Genomic DNA, 16,130 nt, shown 5'->3' on the forward strand with positions numbered 1-16,130 from the left:
TAGCAGAGGTACTTGAATTACATGGGGGAAGACCGGTGGACAAGAGATATAATTTATCTAGACCCCCTAGTCTTAAGCTCCACCAGTTCCATGTAGATAGATCCCTGGTATGCTTAAATATCACAAATTTCAGAAAACCAGGAAATTGCGAGGTGATCTGGAACAATCAGACAATGACCTATTCACACAGAGCTGATAATGAGCCTATCAATTCTGAACTTGTACTCAGAATTATTGCAAATGGGAGATACTTCCGGTATAGGTACACTCGTAGTTACGACAAAGTAATGGTTGGCAGAGTATCATTAGGGTACTGTGCAGATGTTATACAACCAGAAACGTGTACCAGTCAAATGGGGGAAAGGGGGGCAGGATCCTTTGTCAGAATAATGTGTTCAATGATAATGATGCATTCTGTTCCTTACGTTCTCCCAGATGATGTGTATTTTATATGTGGAAAGAGAGCATACAAGTGTCTCTCTCTGAACTCTGAAGGTTTATGTTATCTTGGAATGGTGGTATCAGAAATCATGACCCTTACACATGATGAAATGATTGGTATCCATAAAACCGCACCACCTCCATACATACACATGCAGTATGAACATCGTGACAAAAGAAATATGATCCCTGGTGAAGAACATATAACCACAGTTGATTAGTGAAACTGGCTTCCAAACTTTGGTAGCATTAGATCCCACCATGATCACTCAGGGAACTTTAAATTTTAGATATATCCAAGACCTGGCTAAATTAATAGACAACATCACAGAGATGTATGATGACACTTTCAGGTATACGGGTAAGGAGCTACAGGCATATAAAAAGTAATTGGTACAACATAGGCTAGTGTTAAACTACCTGACAGCTATTCTCCAATTTATGAGTGGTCCAAAAAGTGCAAAAGTCCTTATCCTTGATTGTTTTAACTCTTCTAATGTCTCAGAAGGAAAGAACAAAATAATCCATTAAGTTCATATGTCGTTATTTCTATTTTTCGTATATCAATGTCCCTGTATAAACCCACCTACCAGCGGTGAGATGTATACACATAAAGGTTTCTTTATTTCCTCTCTAGTTAGATAGACCTCTGCTTACATAAGGGTACACACATAGACCAATGTATCCCCCCCTTAGTTGAATGCTCACCTGGGAACAGGTGTAAACGTACACCAAAAGGTTTCCTTACACTGGGTATATACATATATATACATACACACTGGTATGTACCTCTGTGACATAGGTGACCTGCGATATATACTATATATTAATATATCTGCCTTGTCCATGCTGTAAGACTCATTTGATAAGAGGTGTTATTCCAAATCACTGCCATCTACCTGAGGTAAAATAGGGCAACTGTCATTACAAGATAGCGGCATATGATACAAGATGGCGGCATAGAGGGTTACTGGCTGATGAGGGTGTTAATCGGATAGATCAGGAGATACACAGAAGACAGCAGAGGTTAGAGGTCTCCACAGAGAACACACAACAGGAAGGAGACACAAAGCAAATTTCATTGACACATTTTATTAGATGTCAGGGGCCTCACAATGATTTGGCAGCGAGGCGGCATGACAAATATACACGGGCCACCATTTTAGGCTCAGGCCTACCTTCTATTACTACACAGTATTGTCTCAGTATAGCACACATTGCGCACAATGAAGATACGGCCCCCCCCCACCCCAGAGCAGACATGGAGCCTCCCCCGGGCGGTTTGTGGCTGGAGCATGGCGGTCACCGCCAATCAGTATGGGGGGGGGGGGGGGGGGGGGGGAGTCTCCCTCTGATTGCGTCAACACAGACTGACAGGATAATAAATTCCCTTTTTGACAATCACAGTAAAAATTATTAAAATCAACAGGCGTGCAAATAGGGAGCAGAGCTCCAAAATGGCCGCCATTCAGCAGCCCTGACACACAAAATGGCCGCCATTCAGCAGCCCTGACACACAAAATGGGGTCTGATTGGCGGATTTCTCACACAACAAAGCAGCTTTCAGCTTCAGACCACGCTCGGTACTCTATTTGGCAACACAAGAAATACAGAATTACAGATGTGCAAAACGACGGTGCAAGGGGTCAGGGCGTGCCGTGGACCCCCTACACGGTATGATCATACGAAAGACACGGATTCAAACATTCAACATAAATCAACATTTTCAACTAAATATAAAAAATTTGCATCAATCTCCCCTGAAGCCGTGACGGGAGAGCTTTTGGCGCAGAGGTTGTAGTGGACACTGACGCTGTCTGAGACTTATCGCTGACTGAGACAGAGATCTGCTGAAATATAAATGACAGTATAAACTTCCCGCATATAACACGATGCCCAGGATATGGCTTTCACACAAACAGCAGCTAATAAAATAGGAACATGTACACAATGTAGACCAGGGGGGTGGGGAACCTTTATTCAGCCGAGGGCCGTTTTGAAACATATAACATTATTTGTGCACCCTGCTAGCCAAATGAGGCTCCGAGGGCCAGACCAAATGTTTCCGGGGTTTATATGGCCCCCAGGCCTGAGGTTCCCCATCCCTGATGTAGACAAAAGTGATTGGACACTGACAGCAGATAGATCAGTGAGATGTTAGTGAGGTCAGTGCTGTGTAGGTCACCACGTGCAGTGAGATGTTATAGTGACGTCAGTACTGTGTAGGTCACCACGTGTAGTGAGATGTTATAGTGATGTCAGTACTGTGTAGGTCACCACGTGCAGTGAGATGTTATAGTGACGTCAGTACTGTGTAGGTCACCACGTGTAGTGAGATGTTATAGTGATGTCAGTACTGTGTAGGTCACCACGTGTAGTGAGATGTTATAGTGATGTCAGTACTGTGTAGGTCACCACGTGTAGTGAGATGTTATAGTGATGTCAGTACTGTGTAGGTCACCACGTGCAGTGAGATGTTATAGTGATGTCAGTACTGTGTAGGTCACCACGTGCAGTGAGATGTTATAGTGACGTCAGTGCTGTGTAGGTCACCACGTGCAGTGAGATGTTATAGTGACGTCAGTACTGTGTAGGTCACCACGTGCAGTGAGATGTTATAGTGATGTCAGTACTGTGTAGGTCACCACGTGCAGTGAGATGTTATAGTGATGTCAGTACTGTGTAGGTCACCACGTGCAGTGAGATGTTATAGTGACATCAGTACTGTGTAGGTCACCACGTGCAGTGAGATGTTATAGTGATGTCAGTACTGTGTAGGTCACCACGTGCAGTGAGATGTTATAGTGAGGTCAGTACTGTGTAGGTCACCACGTGCAGTGAGATGTTATAGTGACGTCAGTGCTGTGTAGGTCACCACGTGCAGTGAGATGTTATAGTGACGTCAGTACTGTGTAGGTCACCACGTGCAGTGAGATGTTATAGTGATGTCAGTACTGTGTAGGTCACCACGTGCAGTGAGATGTTAGTGACATCAGTACTGTGTAGGTCACCACGTGCAGTGAGATGTTAGTGACGTCAGTACTGTGTAGGTCACCACGTGCAGTGAGATGTTATAGTGATGTCAGTGCTGTGTAGGTCACCACGTGCAGTGAGATGTTATAGTGATGTCAGTACTGTGTAGGTCACCACGTGCAGTGAGATGTTATAGTGATGTCAGTACTGTGTAGGTCACCACGTGCAGTGAGATGTTATAGTGAGGTCAGTACTGTGTAGGTCACCACGTGCAGTGAGATGTTAGTGACGTCAGTACTGTGTAGGTCACCACGTGCAGTGAGATGTTATAGTGATGTCAGTGCTGTGTAGGTCACCACGTGCAGTGAGATGTTATAGTGAGGTCAGTACAGTGTAGGTCACCACGTGCAGTGAGATGTTATAGTGACGTCAGTACTGTGTAGGTCACCACGTGCAGTGAGATGTTATAGTGACGTCAGTACTGTGTAGGTCACCACGTGCAGTGAGATGTTATAGTGATGTCAGTACTGTGTAGGTCACCACGTGCAGTGAGATGTTAGTGACATCAGTACTGTGTAGGTCACCACGTGCAGTGAGATGTTAGTGACGTCAGTACTGTGTAGGTCACCACGTGCAGTGAGATGTTATAGTGATGTCAGTGCTGTGTAGGTCACCACGTGCAGTGAGATGTTATAGTGATGTCAGTGCTGTGTAGGTCACCACGTGCAGTGAGATGTTATAGTGACGTCAGTACTGTGTAGGTCACCACGTGCAGTGAGATGTTATAGTGACGTCAGTACTGTGTAGGTCACCACGTGCAGTGAGATGTTATAGTGAGGTCAGTACTGTGTAGGTCACCACGTGCAGTGAGATGTTAGTGACATCAGTACTGTGTAGGTCACCACGTGCAGTGAGATGTTAGTGACGTCAGTGCTGTGTAGGTCACCACGTGCAGTGAGATGTTATAGTGATGTCAGTGCTGTGTAGGTCACCACGTGCAGTGAGATGTTATAGTGACGTCAGTACTGTGTAGGTCACCACGTGCAGTGAGATGTTATAGTGATGTCAGTACTGTGTAGGTCACCACGTGCAGTGAGATGTTAGTGACATCAGTACTGTGTAGGTCACCACGTGCAGTGAGATGTTAGTGACGTCAGTACTGTGTAGGTCACCACGTGCAGTGAGATGTTATAGTGATGTCAGTGCTGTGTAGGTCACCACGTGCAGTGAGATGTTATAGTGAGGTCAGTACTGTGTAGGTCACCATGTGCAGTGAGATGTTATAGTGATGTCAGTACTGTGTAGGTCACCACGTGCAGTGAGATGTTATAGTGATGTCAGTACTGTGTAGGTCACCACGTGCAGTGAGATGTTATAGTGAGGTCAGTACTGTGTAGGTCACCACGTGCAGTGAGATGTTATAGTGAGGTCAGTACTGTGTAGGTCACCACGTGCAGTGAGATATTAGTGAGGTCAGTACTGTGTAGGTCACCACGTGCAGTGAGATGTTATAGTGACGTCGGTGCTGTGTAGGTCACCACGTGCAGTGAGATGTTATAGTGACGTCAGTACTGTGTAGGTCACCACGTGCAGTGAGATGTTATAGTGACGTCAGTACTGTGTAGGTCACCACGTGCAGTGAGATGTTAGTGACATCAGTACTGTGTAGGTCACCACGTGCAGTGAGATATTAGTGAGGTCAGTACTGTGTAGGTCACCACGTGCAGTGAGATGTTATAGTGACGTCGGTGCTGTGTAGGTCACCACGTGCAGTGAGATGTTATAGTGACGTCAGTACTGTGTAGGTCACCACGTGCAGTGAGATGTTATAGTGAGGTCAGTACTGTGTAGGTCACCACGTGCAGTGAGATGTTATAGTGATGTCAGTACTGTGTAGGTCACCACGTGCAGTGAGATGTTATAGTGAGGTCAGTACTGTGTAGGTCACCACGTGCAGTGAGATGTTATAGTGAGGTCAGTACTGTGTAGGTCACCACGTGCAGTGAGATGTTAGTGAGGTCAGTACTGTGTAGGTCACCATGTGCAGTGAGATGTTATAGTGAGGTCAGTACAGTGTAGATCACCACGTGCAGTGAGATGTTAGTGAGGTCAGTACTGTGTAGGTCACCACGTGCAGTGAGATGTTATAGTGATGTCAGTACTGTGTAGGTCACCACGTACAGTGATTACTGCAGACACCCTACTTGGCAAACTGGCCACAAGTCCCTGGGAAGCAGCAGGCGCTATGTTCTGCCATTTTGCCTTACGTACAGCGACCAACTGTGACACTGAGGAAGGGCGAGTCGCCTAGAACGCACCTGTCGCCCCAATTCCTCCCAGAGGTTCTCAGTGGGGATAAGATCTGGACTCTGAGCTGGCCAGTACATTCGGGTTATCTAATTCTCTGTATACCAGTCCAGCCTCGCCCTGGTAACATGACAGGTGGCATTGTCGTCCTGATAAATACATTTGTTCTTTCCGTAGAAATACAAGTGCATGGGCCCCCTACCAAGAGCATGGGCCCCCTACCAAGTGCATGGGCCCCCTACCAAGTGCATGGGCCCCCTACCAAGTGTTCTTGTCGCAACCGTCACATTAGTGGCCATTCGGAACTGGTGTGTAATGGTGTGTAATGGTATGTAATGGTGTGTAATAGTATGCATTTCGCTTTCGCTGGGGTGTCCAATCACTTTTGTCTACATAGTGTACAAAGCAGAAACGGCAAGCCGATACAATGACAAATCATACATATTAAACGTTTCTACCGTAATGATTGGGTAGCGGAGTATTGGTGTGAGTGACAGAAGGGGCATTGTCTGATTATAGGTAACAGAGGGGCTGTCACCATGAACTGCTGAGCCCCCAGCCCCGATGCCAGTCACTGATGAATGATTTGTTTTACACCCAGAGAAAGACAAATTATCTACAGCACACAACTCTCTCTTCAGCCTTACTATACAGGGTGATGTCTCTCGTCCGCCATGTGTACTGTATAACAGACGCCCGCTCCTCCTTACCCAGTATACAGAGCAATATGGCTGCACTGTACACAGGGATCTCTCCCCGCCATGCTTATTATACAGTGATGTACAGTATAACAGACACCCGCTCCTCCTCCTTACCCAGTATACAGAGCAATATGGCTGCACTGTGCACAGGGATCTCTCCCCGCCATGCTTATTATACAGTGATGTCCAGTATAACAGACGCCCGCTCCTCCTCCTTACCCAGTATACAGAGCAATATGGCTGCACTGTACACAGGGATCTCTCCCCGCCATGCTTATTATACAGTGATGTACAGTATAACAGACGCCCGCTCCTCCTCCTTACCCAGTATACAGAGCAATATGGCTGCACTGTGCACAGGGATCTCTCCCCGCCATGCTTATTATACAGTGATGTCCAGTATAACAGACGCCCGCTCCTCCTCCTTACCCAGTATACAGAGCAATATGGCTGCACTGTACACAGGGATCTCTCCCCACCATGCTTATTATACAGTGATGTACAGTATAACAGACGCCCGCTCCTCCTCCTTACCCTGTATACAGAGCAATATGGCTGCACTGTACACAGGGATCTCTCCCCGCCATGCTTATTATACAGTGATGTACAGTATAACAGACACCCGCTCCTCCTCCTTACCCAGTATACAGAGCAATATGGCTGCACTGTGCACAGGGATCTCTCCCCGCCATGCTTATTATACAGTGATGTCCAGTATAACAGACGCCCGCTCCTCCTCCTTACCCAGTATACAGAGCAATATGGCTGCACTGTACACAGGGATCTCTCCCCGCCATGCTTATTATACAGTGATGTACAGTATAACAGACGCCCGCTCCTCCTCCTTACCCAGTATACAGAGCAATATGGCTGCACTGTGCACAGGGATCTCTCCCCGCCATGCTTATTATACAGTGATGTCCAGTATAACAGACGCCCGCTCCTCCTCCTTACCCAGTATACAGAGCAATATGGCTGCACTGTACACAGGGATCTCTCCCCACCATGCTTATTATACAGTGATGTACAGTATAACAGACGCCCGCTCCTCCTCCTTACCCAGTATACAGAGCAATATGGCTGCACTGTACACAGGGATCTCTCCCCGCCATGCTTATTATACAGTGATGTACAGTATAACAGACACCCGCTCCTCCTCCTTACCCAGTATACAAAGCAATATGGCTGCACTGTACAAAGGGATCTCTCCCCGCCATGCTTATTATACAGTGATGTACAGTATAACAGACACCCGCTCCTCCTCCTTACCCAGTATACAAAGCAATATGGCTGCACTGTACAAAGGGATCTCTCCCCGCCATGCTTATTATACAGTGATGTACAGTATAACAGACGCCCGCTCCTCCTCCTTACCCTGTATACAGAGCAATATGGCTGCACTGTACACAGGGATCTCTCCCCGCCATGCTTACTATACAGTGACGTATAGCTGTAATATATAATCAGCAGTGCAGTTATACAGCTATACATCACACCGGCCGCTTGTCCTCAGCGCAGTGTATAGATTTATGGATAGGTGGAGGATGGCGTTAGGCGTCGCCTGTGTGCGATACGTGTAACATAACTGTATGGCGTCTCCCTGACAGTGGGACTTTGCTTAGAACATCTGAATGACGAGGGAAACATTTCCTACATCAGACTAAGGTGAAGAGGAAAATGTGCATTACACTTAATATCATACACAGCGTTCAACAAGACACAATGAACTAGCGCCTATATGAGAATGGACTGATCACCTAGACACGGAGGAACCAGTGTCGCCAATAAGGCGCTGCCCCAATGACACCTGGTTCTCAGTGAATAGATAGGCCGCACCCTCAGCGCAATTCGCTGCGTCCGCTGTGTGTACCGAGCTCCCGTACAGAGATGTGCACACCTCAAGACCCCTCTTTCCACCAAGGTGTTAAACGTAATGTTGATGAAATGTGACACCCATGTAACATGACATCCTCAGGAGAAAACGCGTTAGTGTGCATGCACTTCTGCTGCTTGTCCAGTAGAGGGCAGTGCCTCTCTCCATAATTTGGCATGGCAGGAATCTCCTGCGAGTGTCGTACTAGGGGTCTAGGCAGGGACAATCTCTAACAAAAACACAACAAGACAAATTACTGTATCACCTGACCCCACATAATCTAACGACATAGTGCATGGTCTGAGTCTTGCAGGTGACGCTGTAGGACACAGCCATCGCTAGAGCTCCGGGCATCAATATTCTCTAAATTACACTCAAATAGAAACAAGCAGCCAAAACTGGATGCTGCCCGCTGGGGCTGTTGTGGGCGAGAGCCGTGGTGTGGCTGTGATCAGTCTGACACAGACCCCATGGACCACAGAAGATTAAAAATAAGGATCTCCCAGAATTCCAGCGGGCAGAGCCGTGACATATGTACACAATGCCCAGGTGAAGTCTACGGTGCAGTATATGCGTGAGTGTATATATAAATATAGATGTATACATATATATATATATATATACACATGTACATACAGATATATACATACACAGGCACGGATCTGTCCTGAAGAGAAAGAGCACACTGCCACTTAAATAAGTTAAAAATAAATGAAACATAGTCATGAATGTTGGATGACAGTTGAGGGAGATAGGAGTGCACCGAATGCGGAGCCCCAAGGCTGGTGGCTACATACATAGCATGGAGTACAGCTGACCAAGGGTTTCCCAAACGAGTGTTGTCCTGGTGGCTACGTACATAGCATGGAGTACAGCTGACCAAGGTTTTCCCAAACGAGTGTTGTCCTGATGGCTACGTACATAGCATGGAGTACAGCTGACCAAGGTTTTCCCAAACGAGTGTTGTCCTGATGGCTACGTACATAGCATGGAGTACAGCTGACCAAGGGTTTCCCCACACGAGTGTTTTCCTGGTACCTACGTACATAGCATGGAGTACAGCTGACCAAGGGTTTCCCAAACGAGTGTTGTCCTGGTGGCTACGTACATAGCATGGAGTACAGCTGACCAAGGGTTTCCCAAACGAGTGTTGTCCTGGTGCCTATGTACATAGCGTGGAATACAGCTGACCAAGGGTTTCCCCAAACGAATGTTGTCCTGTTGCCTATGTACATAGTGTGGAGTACAGCTGACCAAGGGTTTCCCCAAACGAGTGTTGTCCTGGTGCCTACGTACATAGCATGGAGTACAGCTGACCAAGGTTTTCCCTAAATGAGTGTTGTCCTGGTGCTGATGAGAGGATTTGCTATCTTCACAATCACTTACGTCTACAGACCAGCTGAGTCCAGGAAAAGAGGGACGGCCAAACGCCTACGGGGCAATAGTCTTTCCACTTCCCTAAAGCTTACAAAACGGAGACAGGTCATTGAGTTCCACAGAATGAAGGTGCTTCCGGGCCTCAGAAGAGAGAGGAGACATCTCTGACGTTGCCTTTACTAAGGACTTTAGTCTACCACTTCCTCTGCAGCCCAGCAGGTGACACGGGAGTCCCTCCATGACCAGACAGACTTTACTTACTCCTCGGTATCTGCCGTCAGGTAGGGAGACGCCACAGCGTGTTCCTGCGTTATGGCCGCCAGTTCTTTCATGAACTCTGTGAATATAACGGCACAGTAGACAGCGTTTTTTACTCGCAGTGCCTCGTTCTGTTTGTCTGCAGAGCTCTTGAAGAGGGAAGTACCAGAGAGTGCATGGAGGACTTGTCCGTCTCGTACGTGTTGAAACGCCATCTGCGCCGCTTGCCTGGCCCGCGTAGGGCTGTTGGTGTGACGCAGAATCAGTTCTCCTATGGACGGCTTTCGGCTCTTCACTGTGGAAGACAAATGGAACAGGTTAATGTAAAGGGCAATAGCAGCACTAGCCAACAGCTACTAGTTATGGCTGGGTCACAGACTACTGGCCGACCGTTCACAAGATGACTAATGCAGATCCGCACAGGCCATGGACATCTTGGGGCTCTGGTGGGTCCAGCCCGGGCTTACAGCTAGATGTAACCACTCCCTCATTACTACATTTGGTCTCCTGCGTAGATACTCAGCAGACATTAAATGGGTTACGTCACAAGCCGGCTTTCCTTCGCATCTTACCCAAGGTGTCCGAGCGCCGCAGGGCAGGAATGGACGCCTGACCCTCGCACCAGTCCAGCTTCCCCCGGGCGATCAGGAACTTCTTGGCCTTGAAGAGCAGGGTGGGGAAATCCTCCTGAGAGGCGGCAAACGCTTCAATCTTATTCTTCACAGAGCCAAGTACCTGTGGGAGAGTCCGGACACATAGGGGTATAATTACTAAAGTCAGAGTGTTTAGAAGAGATGTTGCCCACAGCAACCAATCAGATTCTAGCTATTATCTTCTAGAAGGCGCTAGATAAATGTTGAGTAGAATCTGATTGGTTGCTATGAGCAACATCTCCACTTCTAAAAACCCGCATTTTAGTAAATATACCCCATAGTCATTGATGGCTTTGGCCCAACCATGGCCGTCACGCAGAGATTGCCGATGTACATTGACATCCTCCCCTAACACGGGCTTGTACATGCCTTCTGCAACATTTTCTTAAGACTTTGCTTGCTTTTCGGATTACATCAGTGCTTTTCAGCTATTTATCTCTATCATCAGTAAGAGGTGCTTATTTCTTGTTGCAGAGAGCACAGCGGCGGACACCAACAACTCTCCCTGATAATGGAACAACCTGGCTGAGGACACCAGCAGTTAGTCAAACACATCAAGCAGTGTAAGAAATAAAATGAGAGTTATGGTAAAACTTACCTTTGTTAACTCTTTTTCTTCTAAGTCCATAGGGTCCGCAGGGAGATCTTGGGGTGTAGGCGGTGGTTGAAGACCGGGCACCACGTGGATAAAGCTTTAACTTCCAGGATGCATATGTCCATCCCTCTATACCCCGCTCCCGAGCCAGAGGCACCTCAGTTCGCGACAAGCCAAAGGCCGGAGAAGGGGAAGAGAGAAGGAAGACTGATACACATAGAATCACACTCTCACGGAGGAGATGGGAAACTGGTGACCAGAAACATAGCCCATATGAAGCCAGGTGCGTCAGGGCAGGTGCTCTGTGGACCCTATGGACTTCGAAAAAAGAGAGTTAACAAAAGGTAAGGTTTACCATAACTCTCATTTTCTTCTTCAGGGTCCATAGGGCTCCACAGGGAGACCTTGGGGATGTCCCAGTGCAGCCCTTTAAGGGTGGGGATGCTCCTGGGAGAATCCGGTGCCCAAAGGAAGCGAAGGTATCCTAGGCATAAAACCTCAGAAAGGTATTTACAGAGGACCATGTAGCCACCTTACAATGCAGTTCAGCTGAGGTGCCACTGCAAGCTACCCACGAAGGACTCACAGAGCAAGTAGAGTGAGCAGTAACAGTAGCCGGTGCAGGAAGGCCTGCCTGCGTGTAAGCCTGTGAGATAGTCATGCGAAGCCATCTAGCCAGTGTCTGTTTGTTGGCTGGCCATCCCTTCTTGTGAAATTCATAGAGCACAAATAAGGAATCTGATTTCCGAAGGGAACTGGTACGTTCCACATATATCCTGAGTGCACGGACCACATCCAAGGAGGCCTCACCTGCCGAGAGGTCTGGTGATTGAAAGGACGGGACTACATTTTCCTCATTAATGCGAGTCCGCAGCACAGCCCTGTCCTGGTGGAGTTTTAGAAATGGGGAGCGACAGGAGAGCGCCCCTAATTCTGACACTCTTCTGGCGGAGGCTATAGCCAGAAGAAAGAGTGTCTTTGCTGTTAGCCACTTGAGTTCTACAGAATCCAGGGGTTCAAATGGAGGACCCTGGAGGGCACGAAGAACTACTGATAAATCCCACAGAGCAACTGGAGGGACAAAGGGAGGTTGAATCCGGGGGACACCCTGGTGGAAGGTGTGGATATCCGGTATCGGAGCAAGTCTACGCTGGAACCAAATGGACAGAGCAGAGATTGCACTTTCAGTGAGGCCAGGCGGAGTCCAAGGTCCAATCCAGTTTGAAGGAAGGCCAGGACGACACCATTGGAAATATGTATGCCACACTCTGTGGTAGATCCGAGCAGAGGCTGGCTTACACGCTCTGAGCATAGTTTTGACTACAGAGCTAGAGAATTCTTTGGACCTCAGGAGGGATGTCTCAAGAGCCACTCCATCAAAGACAGACAACCCAGGTCCGGGTAAAGGCAAGGACCCCGAGACAACAGGTCTCATCGTTGAGGCAGCAGGAACGGAGTGACGATGGAGAGACTCCGAAGATCTGAGTGCCAATGATGTCTGGGCCAAGCTGGAGCCACCGGCAGGACAATGCCTCCGTCTTGTTTGAACTTCCAAAGAACTCGAGGAATAAGGGAGACTGGAGGGAAGAGTTATGCAAACTGGAAGGTCCACTTCACTGATAAAGACTGATAACCAGTACACTGGCAGTTTGTGATTGTGTCGGGAGGCCATGAGGTCCACCTCTGGTGAAGAGACCATTCCCCGGGATGCACGTCGTGACGGATGAGGAAATCTGCTTCCCAATTGAGAACTCCCGGAATGAACACTGCAGAGATGGCCGGGAGGTGACCCACTGCCCATGTCAGAATGCGTGACACTTCTGCCATAGCTGCCCGACTTCGAGTGCCTCCTTGATGGTTGATGTAAGCCATTGTTATGGCATTGTCGGAATGAACCTGTACAGGCTTTCTGTGAAGTAAGACTGGCATCAGTTGATAGGATTACCCAGTCCGGGACCCAAATGGGTCGACCCTTGGTTAGATGAGATGTATGTAGCCACCAAGATAGAGACAGACACACCTCTGCAGACAGCACCATCATCTAAGCTTTGATCCGATGGGGTAACCCGTTCCACCTGGAGAAGATTCAGTCTTTGCAAAGGCCAGGAATGGAACAGAGCATATTCCACCATGTCGAAGGTGGACACCATTGATCCCAGGACCTTCGTTGTTGAGTGGATCGACACTCGGCGACTGTGGTGACATCGGCGCACTTGTAGTTGAAGTGTGAAGATCTTGTCTGATGTCAGGAAGATTCTCTGATCCGGAGAATCCAGCAGGGCTACCAGATGAATCATTCTCTGTGAGGGATTCAGGGAGTACTTATTCCAGTTGATTAACCATTCGTGCTTGTGCAGGAAAGCAATGGTTAGCTGCAGATGGTGGTGAAGCACTTCTGGGGATCCTGCTAGGAGCAGTTGGTCATCCAGATATGGTAACAGTTGGACACCCTGACCACGTAGGTGGGCCGCCATGATAGTCATAATTATGGTAAACCCGTGGAACTGTGGATAGTCCAAAGGGCAGAGCCTGAAATTAGAAGTGTTGCTGTAGTATAGCAAACCGGAGATATCACTGATGTGAGGGCGCTATAGGTACATGTAGGTACACGTCCTGAACATCCAGTAATACCATGGAGTCCCCAGGCTCCATAGCTAGGATGATGGAGCGTAAGGTTTCCATCCTGAACCTGGGTAGACTGAGGAATTTATTCAGGGATTTAAGGTTGAGGATAGGCCGATGAGACCCATTTGGCTTCTGGACCAGAAAGTGTAGAATAATAACCAGTCACTCACTGAGATTGCGGGACTGGGACAATCACCCCTGCTTGCAGAAAGGACTGTATGGCTTTCTGGAAATGTAAGGCCTTGTTCGGGTCTGAAGGAGGGCCTGTGTAGAAAAACTGGTGGGGTGGCCGTTGAAGAAATGAGAGGGCGTACCCGTGAGAGACCACTTCTCTTACCCAAGCATTCGTGGTGGTTTCACACCAGCACTGGGCGAACTGAAGAAGTTGGCCTCCCACTCTAGGATCCCCAGAGGGAGGCCTATCCTGTCAGGCCGAGGGTTTATCCTCGGGTTTTGAAGCAGGTCGTCTGGTGTTCCAGGCCTGCTTGGTCCTGGGTTTCGCGGCCCTAGCCGACTGCCTAGGAAAGGACTGACCTTTAGGCTTTCCTTGAGGACGAGAGGACTTAAAGGAAGTAGTCCGAGGCCTTGTAGTAGTAGTTGCTGAAGGCAGAGATGCAGTTTTTGATGCTGCCAACGTGGTTACAATCTTGTCAAGGTCTGGCCCAAACAAGATCTCCCCATTGTAGGGTAACACTTCTAGGCCTTTTTTGGAATCCGCATCTGCCTTCCAAGTGCGTAGCCACAGGGTACAGCGGGCAGACACTGCCGCAGCCGAGACTCTGGAGGTTAGGAGACTGGTATCCACTGTTGTTCCTTCAATATAAGACGCTGCATCTCGTATGTGAGCAACAAAAGACATCTGAGCCCTAGAAGCATCTGAGGGAAAAGAGTCTTCAAGTGCGTCAGCCCAGCTCTCTATTACCTTGGCCACCCATGCAATAGCCATGGTCGGACGGGCAACAGCTCCTGAAAGAGAGTATATCGATTTCAGACAAGATTCCGCCTTTCTATTCGAGGATCCTTCAAAGAGGTTACTGCAGGGATAGGTAACATAGCGCTTTTAAGTAAACGTGTACCATGGGAGTCCACCACAAGGGGGTTTTCCCATTTTGAACAATGAGCCACAGGGAATAGGTAACAGGAGGTCAGACGTTTCTGGGACTGAAACCTCTTACCAGGCTGCAGCCATGTGTTCAGCTAGTTGATCCGATAGAGGGAATTCTGCTGAAACCACTTTCTGTCGTTTAAACAGAGGGTGCTTTGATTTAGGGGCTGGCTCGTCCTCTTCTATTAATAAGATGGATCTGAAAGCTCGCACCAAGGCAGGAATATTAATTTTGGACCGACTGTCATCCTCCCCCAGAGGAGAGTCATGGTTAGAGATCAGCATCTTCTGCCTCCTCAGATGATACTTCAGATTCTGAGAGTTGCGTGGACTGTGAATATAACACAGGACGCTTAAAAGGCTTACTGTGTAGGGGCTTCTCACCTTGCAACATAGTTTGAAAGGCAGTAGAGGTTGCCACCAGACTCTGCACTGAGTTAGAGAGAACATCTACCTATGGTGGGGGGGGGGGTACAGGAGGTACCTTTATAACCTGAAGCTGTTGTGGTAACCTCATAGGGGAAACTACAGCCGGAACCGTTTGCAATAGTAGCCAGCACCTGAGAAAAAGAAGCCCAGGGGGGCTCTTGTACAGGCGCTGGGGGGGTCTGATGGGCCTGGTGGAGTATAAAGGCGGGTATCCACTACCCGACAGTGAAAAGACTGAATGATAACGATATCGTGATCGCTCACTACACTGCAGGGTGCCCACACTGAACGATATGTCGTTCAGTGCAGGCACAATCAATCATCTGCAAACATGCTGAACCTGACGATATCGTCAGGTTGACCAGCATGTTTGAACGATGATAGATGTCTAAAAGATGTCTAAAGAACCAAATTTTCAAACGATGTTCAAACGATTATCGAACAATTTTATCGTTATCGTTCAACTTAATCGTCTAGTGGATACCCCCTTAACACTTACTACAAAAGCCATCTTGTATAAAATCCTCCTCACTTAAGCCTGCAGCACATAATTTGCATGATAGCAGTATGGGGGCAGATGCTGGTTTGTTACCCTTGCCTTTGCTAGACATAGCTGTAGAGGAGTATAGCACACAATATGGCACAGGGTATAATGCAACCACTGTGTATGTAGGATACTAGTAGGAATGCAATATACTGGCCCTGTCTTATACTTGGGCAAGCTGCAGAAGCACATAGCACAAATATGGCACAGTACAATAACCAACTGTATGTGACCAACCTCAGAAATACT

At 48.0% G+C, this 16,130-nt stretch overlaps 1 protein-coding gene across 2 annotated transcripts in view; it reads right to left on the reverse strand.

Annotated features, from left to right (window-relative positions):
• FHIP1B (FHF complex subunit HOOK interacting protein 1B) overlaps positions 1-16,130 on the reverse strand; it is a 97,278-nt gene that overhangs the window by 18,430 nt on the left and 62,718 nt on the right. Inside the window, exons 12-13 of one of the 2 annotated variants that reach the window (XM_088454933.1) lie at positions 10,503-10,665; positions 3,676-10,225 (exon numbers count right to left, since the gene is read on the reverse strand). The exons of the other annotated variant lie outside the window; for it this stretch is intronic. Of the exons in view, the coding sequence (XP_088311059.1) occupies positions 9,930-10,225; positions 10,503-10,665 (459 nt within the window). The 3' untranslated portion in view covers positions 3,676-9,929. Of the gene's footprint in view, positions 1-3,675; positions 10,226-10,502; positions 10,666-16,130 lie in introns of those variants that run through there. 2 annotated transcript variants of the gene reach the window in all.

The sequence above is a fragment of the Taudactylus pleione genome, unplaced genomic scaffold, assembly GCF_031769625.1.
Source record: "Taudactylus pleione unplaced genomic scaffold, aTauple2 ptg000635l, whole genome shotgun sequence".
NCBI lineage: Eukaryota > Metazoa > Chordata > Amphibia > Anura > Myobatrachidae > Taudactylus > Taudactylus pleione.